General features: G+C 37.4%; 1 protein-coding gene across 1 annotated transcript; it reads left to right on the top strand.

The window, feature by feature from the left end:
* The first annotated feature begins 2,851 nt into the window (after positions 1-2,851).
* Positions 2,852-9,207, top strand: selenol (selenoprotein L). Its single transcript, XM_036147354.1, has 9 exons — positions 2,852-2,996; positions 3,397-3,475; positions 3,564-3,617; positions 6,447-6,492; positions 6,792-6,919; positions 7,066-7,180; positions 7,335-7,457; positions 7,778-7,915; positions 8,876-9,207. The coding sequence occupies exons 1-9, from the start codon at positions 2,891-2,893 to the stop codon at positions 9,023-9,025; spliced, it is 939 nt and encodes a 312-aa protein (XP_036003247.1). The 5' UTR covers positions 2,852-2,890; the 3' UTR covers positions 9,026-9,207.
* The last annotated feature ends 679 nt before the right edge of the window (positions 9,208-9,886 follow it).

Here is a 9,886-nt window from a genome sequence, read left to right as displayed (position 1 = left end):
CTTGATTTAAGCAGCTACATAAGACTATTTGCCAATGGAATGAGAATTTCTACCCATAAAATAAGATAATTTAGACATCCTGCACTTGAAAAAAAGATGATGGAGATGAATTGTTCTTATTTTAAGTGCAAAAATGTTATTCAATTGGCAAATAATCCGATTTACCAGCTCAAATCAATAAAAAAGACACTCATTTCAAGAAGATTTTACCTACTTTTAGTTCCCTTTTTGCAGTGTGATCATCCTTGGTCTTTTGACGTCTTATTTTAAGGGAAAACATGCAACGCTTTTAAATTCCTTTACAGTAATTTTCCAATCCAGAAGATGCATTGATCATCCAATTTTTAAGTTTAAAACGTGTTTTTATTTATTTTTTTTAGCTGTTGCAAGCAGTACTTTTCTTTCCAAATGTTTCTTTTCTGAAAGATTTATGCTTTTCATGATTCCTGAAAACGCCTAATTAGATTTTAATTCTGAGTGTTAGAGGAACTCGCTAAGATGGTTTTGAAAGTATAAGCCAGAGCAAAGCAGTTGTCTTAAAATTTTACCCAAATAATCTGGAAGACCTGGATTGTTGAGTTTTCCATTTTCCAGTATTTAACAGAGTCTGGTTAAGATCTGTTAAAAGATTATCTTTTAACAGAGGATCGTAGAAAAGCAGGCACGCCACTGTTACCTGACCTCAGTTTGGGTTAAAGCACAACAAAATTATTCTCTCAAACCTTTCTGTGATTTTTGAGGCCTTAAATGCTCAGTTTGTGAAAACTGAAAGTCATCATCGGGCAGTATTTCCCTCTATTTCGTCATCGACCCGCTTTGTCTAAAAGAAATTCTATTAATTTATTTCATGCATTGCAAACAGTCAGAAAGGTCTCCCTTTCCTCCTATATTACTGCTTATGCAGACTGGCTGCAGTCATCTCATTTTGTCTGGACATCTAGTAATAACTGCTTCAACGGGCTTTAGAGTTAGAGGGGAGGAAATCTTTCAAAATAACTTTATGAAAACTTGAAGGGATGAGTTTTTCTTATTGAATGAATGTTAAATGGTCAATAAAACTGGGCTGGAATTTCACCTGTCTCTCTCTTTTTTTTTTTAAAGAATGAAATTTATTCTAACTGGAAAAATAAGAGCATTTTAATTCTGTGAAAATACTCAGTTTTTAAATTATAAATATTTATTAGGAAGAACAACAATACCAGCCCTCAGGGGAAAAGTAAGCTCCCAATAAACCTCATGGTTTAATGGTTGTCCCACCATTGGCAGCAAGATCATCACTGCAGAGGGATTTTGGCCTCCGCAGTGATGATCTTACAGAACTGTTTTAAGTCAGCTACATTTGGAGGATTTGTAGAATAAATAACCAGTTTAAAGTTAGGCAACAAGATCTGAATTGGATTTAAGTCCAGACTTTGACTAGGCCGCTCCAAAACCTTCATTCTGTGGTTTGTGTTAGAGATCAGAGTTTATGATTCAATTGATTTGTCGGTTAGTTGCCGAGTCCTAAAGCAGCAAACCAGACCATGGCCATCACGCTGCCACTATCTTATTTATTATTATTGTTTCCTGACAATGCTCTGTTGGTTTTATTTACTACATTTATTGCAGTGATTCTATTCAGGCTCAGTTAGATTAACAGATAGTGACCCGGGAATAATGTTTTTGACAGTTATATCACTAAATATTGGCCTGATTATACGTAGCAAAGAAAGACTTGTAGCTTGTTCCATTCAGTTGGGCTGTTTTACACAAATTCTGCAGGGCTCAATAATATAAATAATTTTACTGATGTTTTAATTTTTGGTAAAACTGGCAGTGTTAGTACATGCCTTCTGCACATCAGTGTAATAATGATAGTGAGGACTGGAGCAGAAGTAAGCCAAAGTCTACCAGAATACTATTTGTATGTATATATATATATATATATATATATATATATATATATATATATATATATATATAAAATGACTCGATAAATCTCATTAGGACATTTCTCAAGTGATGTCACATTTGCCCGTAGACAGCCCCGGTTTCCCTGATGGTTGGACAAGCTGAGCACACACTAGAATGACAGCAGCTGCAATACCAATCATTTTGGAAGATGACAACGTCCCGGGAGCTTCATTTGAGCATTCTTTAATCGAAAAACCCAGCATAGAGCAGCTTAAACGTTGGTTGAAATGTAGTGGCCCTTAAAATGAGCAGAAAGAAAGCAGCATTAGTGAAAAGGTAGGAGAGGCTGTTCTACTCCTCTAACACAACAGATCAAATGCGAGGAAGAAGCCCGCTGAATATATATGTATATATATATAAAATCTGTGTGTGTGTATTATTACAGGCCTATGCTTTAAAATATAGCATTCCCATCTGTCTGCACCGGTCCTTGCCTGCTCCAATGCGACTTTGCAGGCTACAGTCAAAAGAACGGGATACTTACATTTGGTTCAATAACGAGATGTCTCAGCTGGAATGGAACAGTTGGCAATCTTTTATATATATATATATATATATATATATATATATATATATATATATATATATATATATATATATATATATATATTCCTACCAAAACTTTTAATGAAAAAGTTCAAACCTGGTTAATGAAGTTGGGCTTAACTTGAAATATGGCACCCTAAATCCAGTTCTGCTCGGGGCCCCATGCGTTCTTGGACCGCCTCTGTCTACCCAGAATAAGCGTAGCCTGTTTAGCAGCACCAGGTGTGACCAGGTAAACAGGGAGTTAGCCTGCCAGCCCTTTGCCACTAGGTGGCGCTAAACCGCCAACGGCTGACGTGTTTGGTCACGTGGTCCTAACATGGAGGCACGCGGCTGGCCTTTAAGTGCCGCCTGATGTCAGAACGGTGGCGGTTAGTCTGAGCCGGTGACCATGGCGGAGGATGTGGGCTTTCCAGAGGAGACTTTAAGCAGAAGTCTGAGGCTGTTGGTCAGTCTGGGTCAAATCTTACTCCAGAATGCCCAGCAGGAAGCAGCAGGTAGGAGGAACTTTAAAAATATAAATTATATGGTGTTTTGTTGTCAGAAAATGTAACCAATTAGCACTTCCTTTGAGTTGAGTTGGTTTTATTATTTTAGGAGAGTAATGATATACTAAATTTAACGCTTTAATGACAGTTAGTCTGGTTTAATTTTGTCTAATTAGAATATCTGCTAATTTGTTTCTTCTACTTTACTGAGGTTGGTCTAAAAGCTGGTTCTTGTAATTAACAGCTGTGGATATTATTTCTGTTCTTGAGGAATGCAGCTCTGACCAAATCCTTGGATTAAAATACCGGACTGGCCGGTCCAGTCTAAATCCTGTCATGCTTATTTCCAATAGAAAGGCATTGCCCAAATCCACCTGACCGCTAACAAAGCGTCTTTGTTGTTCAACAGCCTCTCTGGAGACCTTTCTTCCCCACAAGATCACTACTTTATTTGGTCTGATCACTGCTGGGGGAAATTTCTATAGAAGGTAAAAAAAAAATAAAAAAATGTTATATACAAATTCTGTTTTTATTAGAATTTGTGGTCCATCTGATTGGTCGAATATTTTTGAGCAGCATTGGAGTGAAGACAAAAGGTGAAGCAGAGGCCATTTGGCAGAAATTTTACCAGTAAGTGCTCTATTTAAATTAAAAAGTTTCTTTTTTCTTCTTCTTTTTCTTGTGTGTCCTGTCTGGCAGTGTAGCATTAAGAATTGTTATCTTGATGCCAAAGAGAGCCCAACAAGTTATACTTTCACAAGTGGAGTTTTACTGCTTTCACCATAGTGCTCCGCTTTATTTATATAAGATAAGATAAGATAAGATAAGATAGTCTTTATTGATCTCACAATGGAGAAATTCACTCGTCACATCGGCTCATACAAGAAGGTGCAGAGTAGGGAAGGTGCATTCAGTTATATACAGTGAATCTTCATATATACAATGGATCAGAAAGAATACCAAAAAATACAAAAAAGGAAATAGGAATGGGCATATGATGTCTCATTTACATTCTTAGTGGTCTATATATATATATATATATATATATATATATATATATATATATATATATATATATATATATATATATATATATATATATATATATATATATATATATATATATATATATATATAAACATATCTATATACTTAAATATATACATATATCTATGCGCCTACTTACATACGCACCTACGCGTATGTATGTGCATATACATTGTATACATTTGTACATACATACATACATACATACATGTGGGCTGACTTATGTTCAGGTGGTGATAGCAGCAGAAGTCACTACATCAGGATTATTGCACGGGTTGTAGGACAGTGTATTAAATAGATTGTTGCACCTTGGTTATTGCACATTAATTATTACAGTTATGGTCACAGTTGCAGTTACAGTGCAGCATTGTAAAATCTTATAGCAGCAGTATTTAAGAAGCTTTATTTTATTCTGGGACTATTTCATGTTCAATGGACACTAAAATGGGAAGGTAGAAGAGAGAAACGGATGAGACAAACATCCTAAAAGGGAGGAAAAAAGGTGAAAGAAAAGGAGGAGAGGAAAGTGAAAGAGCAAGATAACATCATTGGAGTCTGCTTCTACACCTGCAAAGAGATATAAAAAAGAACAGCAAAACCAACCGAAAAAGTATTACAGGTACAAAGAACCAATCCCTTGATACCGTCACTGAAGAATGCACATATTATTTAATATGTCTTGTATAAAGTGACAGCTGGAGATAATTATAGGGATTTTCTGTATAGGAGTGAATCTATAAGCACCTGAATCCAAGCACTAATTTAAATGTTTCAGGTAACATAGAGGTGGGTTCATCTGTCCATTGTGCTCTGCTGATCCAAGATCAGGTCATAAAAAAAACTAGTTGGGGAGGGAAAACCTGGACATCTCTCGCTCTTTCAACAATCTCCAGCTCCTTCTTGGGTGACCTCCAATGTATTCCCATGCCAGATGATATCCCAGTGACTTTTGGATAATCCTGGAAATCTCTAAATAAAGATAAGAGCGTAAACAGATGCCCAAACCAGCTGAACTTGGTGTTCCAGTCTACTTCCATCATAATGAGTTGTTGAGGAGGCCTTAAGGACTATTTACTACTATCTATAGCACTTTACCAAGTCCTACGACCCCAGAGAGATCGATTTTTTTAGTTATTTAGTTATTTTAACCTCCTTTTTCTGAATATATAATGTATTAACTACTTTCAGGATGGAAGGAGCATTTTAGCCAGTATAACAAAAAGGTGTTTCTGGACAGGATTGCCAGCTATAGCTTTAATTTGGAGCGTTTGATCTTGTGGTATATCGAGGCTCCATTCATTAAATATCCACTTTTCTGGAGCTGGAAGCAGTTGAATTTAAGTCGGATCTTCAAACGTCACCATTTCTAGATAGCACAATTTCAATACAGGGAATAAATGGTTATTTTCGTTGTGAGAAATGGTCTCAGAAGGTGGAGTCAAGTTCAGGATCACGGATCAATATTCAGTTTTAGCATCTGTTTTTATCTAATCCTGATCTTAAATAGTCCTGTTTAGATGTCGGTTTTAAAAGATGGGATGATCAGAGTATTTTAGAATTACAGGACATCCTTTCAGATGAGACTCTTAACTTTTCTCTCAACTTCAAAAGGATCAGGATCTTCTCACTGAAACTATAATACCATTAGCAATAGACAAATATTTGTTAAAGTCCCTGTCATTAAGAGTAAAAGATTCTTGAGTGGAGATTTTGGCTGGATGACGTCAAGCTGAGAAATATTTAGTTGAATCCAAAGAAAACTACATGTTCTAATAAATAATTCATAGACTGCATGCTACTCCAGATATTCAAAGTAATAACGCTTCCAATGTGGTTTTCAACTTAAATCGTAAGGTTTTGAGGTAAGAAAAAAAGGAATTTGGGATTAAGATTTCTTTAACCCCGTATTGTTTGGTTTTGGGATTAGACTTCAGTCGTCTTTTGAAGAGCAGACACATTTTAAGAGTTGCTTTATACTGTATGCTGCAAGACTCTCTATTCTACAGAGGAGCGTAGATGAGGAGGCGCCTGATGTGAAAATGTGGTTTTCCATTAGAGATGGTTGGACATGTTCTTTGAGGTTCTCTGGAGAACTTTACCAAAACTTCATCACCAATTGCAGCTTTTTAGGAGACGAGCAGTTGAGGGTGTTGGTGCATCAAAAATATAGACTGAAATGAAGTTATATATTCATGGATCGTCTTGTAATTGCTGTTCAAATGTAAGATGTGTTCTATTTGTTAGGATGATTTAAAGTGAAATAAATGAGAGGAAAAAAACTAAGAGGAATGGGCTAAAAAGCACAGAGAACTCTGGAAATGTGAAAATTTTTCTCATGAAAGATTTCCAAGGTGTAATAATTTAAGCATTTATATAAATATAAATATAAAAATATCTTTTTTTTTCTTGCAGCCGTCCAGCAGTCAGAGAGCAGGTCGAGGAGCTGCTGAAACTGGAGGTCTGTATATGTAATACAACTCTTTCATTCTAGAATAACTTTGTTTTTTATTTGTAATAAAGGTGTAAAATTATCTCCATTGTCCTTTTTGTTTTGTTATTCTTCAACATTTGACATTTTGTCTTTTCCATTTGCTTTCCTCTACTCATAGCCCTCATACTCTTCATACAGCATGTCAATTCACAAATATAAAAGCCCAATTAAAACAAAGCGGGCAAAGCTTAAGTCACATTTATTTCTATTTATCTATTTTTTGCACAGCTGTCTTAAATTTGTATCTCCTCTCATTGGCTTTGCAGAATGAGTGGGACTCCTTCCTGCAGAGCGTGGACAAAGGTTTGCAGCTGACTGATGAGCAGCTGCCAGGAGCAAAGACAGCAGACAGCCTGAGTCCCGACTCTCTGTTCACCGGAGCACGATCAGGAGAGTAAGCCCCCCCTACAGCCATCAAACCCAGATAGAACCATCAGCTGGAATAAATTGAGTCTTTTGTTTTTTTCCCTGTTCCACTCACACTGATCAGTTAATGCATGAGCGTGAGCTGAAGTTGTTTTTTTTTTTTTTTTTTTAAAGGAGCGTGACTCTGGGTCAGTTCCTCGGTCAGGGCCAGAAGCTGCTGCTGGTTCTCCTTGGACATTTTGGATGGCTGCCGTGACGGGACCATGTGGCCGAGCTGGAGGCCAATCGGGTCAGTGCGCCTAAATTCATGCCGACCTGTTGCAAAAAAAAAAACCCAGTCGCCAGATGTTGACCGAATGTTTTCAGGAGCTGCTGAAATCACGTGACTTTACTGCTACGACCTGGATTTTAAGCAGCGTTTTTAAGTTTCTGTTCCTCTGCAGACGCTCCTGGAGGCTCGGTCCGTGCGGGTCGTGGTGGTTTCCTTCGGCAGGGCGGAGGGAGCTCAGCTGTGGCTGCAGGAGACCGGCTGTACCTTCGAAATGCTGCTGGATTCACAAAGAAAGGTCAATATTAAGTTTACACGAGCGCCGGCTCTGTCCCCAACACAGAAATTAAAACAATGTCAGGTGAGAAATTGGTGGCGAGCATGAGGAAATGTTTCATTAATTACAGAAATGGCTCTGACTCAACAAAAAGCAAGCCAGTTTGGGAGTTTGCTGAGGGTTTTAGCAGCTGTTTAATGATGTCAGTAAAGCTCAGTGATCCATTCATCCCGAGGAGTCAGTCTCCAGATGTTGGCTTCAGAGCGGCCGGGCCGGTTGCCATGGAGACAGTCATGCTTTACAGACCTACTGCGATCACCAGCCTGTGTCTCCCGGTCCAGGTCTACAGGAGTTTTGGCCTTGGCTCATCCTTCTCCAAGGTGTTGAAGTTTGGCTGCCTGATGCGGTTCTCAGAGTACAGCGTCGCAGACAGAGACTTCCCCGACTTCCCGTATCGCCTGTTGGAAGACATTTACCAGGTACCGAGAGCACTGATGGCTGGACTAAAATTATCACAAGCTTACCTGCATTAAGGACAGCCGTACCTCATCACTCTCTATATTAGGGAGACGTTCTGTCTGCAAAAGCATTTAGGTGAGCATGGAAGATGTATTCTCTTTAATATGTATTTATTTTACCTTTCCTTTTTTGGACTCTATCCCGTCTGCATATGTGAGTTCAAACCGTTCTAACGCCATTTCATTAAGCTTGTATAAGATGTGGGCTCTCTTTTCTTTCTTTGGTTTTCATATATTTGATTATTTTTAAGATATCTATGTTTTTCCTGACAAATTTTGCTCCATAAAAGTGGATGCATTAACCCTTAAGGCTCAATGACAGTCCGTGAAAGCTAACAGTATCGGTGTACTTTCAGCTAAAATAAATAATTCCAGCTTCCAACAATTTAACAGAATATCAGGTTTTAACTAACTGATTATATATTTGTTAATATATTTTTTTTTTTTTTCTCAAAAAATTCACTTCTTCATAAACCTCACTCTTGGCAAATGGATTTTAACCGCGGAGCTCGCCGTGTGGAGCTTGGCGGAACTACATCCATCTGGCAAGCGTCAGGTTACTTCACCTTTTCAAAAAAAAAAAAAAAAAAATATATATATATATATATATATATATATATATATATATATATATATATATATATATATATATATATATATATATATATATATATATATATATATATATATAGCTTGAATGTGATAATTTCACTGGATTATCTGAAGTGAATTATTAAATAATTCATTCAAGAATCACAATTTAGTTTTTTGTCAGTTTCCTGGTTTTAAAATGTCCTCCCATGGACTGAAAAGTCCAGCAGTGTTCCTTTTTTTTTTTTTTAGTCTTTTTTTTTTCATATCAGAATCAGTTAATCCTTCAACATTCCTCTGCATTGTTTTATTTAACTTATTTTTTTTTAGCTGGGCGGGGACTTTTTATTGGACGAAGGGGGAAAGGTGCTTCTCTGTCATCCATCCAAAAACCCTCTGGACAGAGCGAGTCTGACGGATGTCCTGCAGGCTGCTGAGGCCGACTCTGCCGTCTCTGAGGAAAAACACGAACACGTTTAAAAAAAAGCTGGAAACATCGACGCCACGGAGGAAGACCAGCTCCTTGATGCACGTCGATGACGTCTCGTCTTGCACTCAAGAAGAGATGCGACTGATGGTGACTGTGCAGAAAGGACCAAACTGATCTTCTTTTGTCATATCGGTGTTATTCAGGATGAAAATAGTTCTATATCTTCATTAACAAAAAAAAAAAATATGCAGTTGAAACCAGATATTTACATACACTATATTGAAAAATTAAAGTTTTAAATGAATTAGGGGCACATCTGTGGATTTAACCTCGAACATGCTGCTTTAATGTGTGACATCATGATAAAATCTTGATCAAAATCTCAGGAAGAGGATTGTGCACAAGTCTGTTTCATCCTTGGGTAAAATTTCCAGATGCATGGAGGTGCCACGTTTGTAGAATAAAGAGCATGGGGTTGTCCAGCCATCATGCTGCTCAGAAAGGTGCAGAATGTGCACATCATCTCCAGTAAAATGCTAAAGTGGAGGATGTCAGTACTCCAGAGGCAAAATATAAAGACAGACTACAGACAAGGACGTTAGTTTTGGAGACATCCTGTTAGGGCTGGACGATAAATCAATAACTATATATATATCGATCGATAGACATACTGTATGTCAATGAGAGGAAAAAAGAGGTCAGTAAAAAGTTCAATAGAATAACAGTTTTCCTTACTTTTGCATTCTAGCCATATAGGTTAATATTAGCCTCCCAACCAATCACAACGCAGACCCAGGAACCAAGCCCCGCCCCCTTCAAAATGTTCAGCGAGCACGCATTCTTCTTTAAAAACGTAGTTTTCATAAAAAATTGGTTGAATAAAGTTTGAATTCCGTGTTTGTTGTCCTTTT

Source organism: Fundulus heteroclitus, chromosome 15, assembly GCF_011125445.2.
Source record: "Fundulus heteroclitus isolate FHET01 chromosome 15, MU-UCD_Fhet_4.1, whole genome shotgun sequence".
Taxonomy (NCBI): Eukaryota; Metazoa; Chordata; class Actinopteri; order Cyprinodontiformes; family Fundulidae; genus Fundulus; species Fundulus heteroclitus.
Note: the sequence above shows the minus strand (reverse complement) of the source record. Positions and strands in the feature narration are given on the sequence as shown.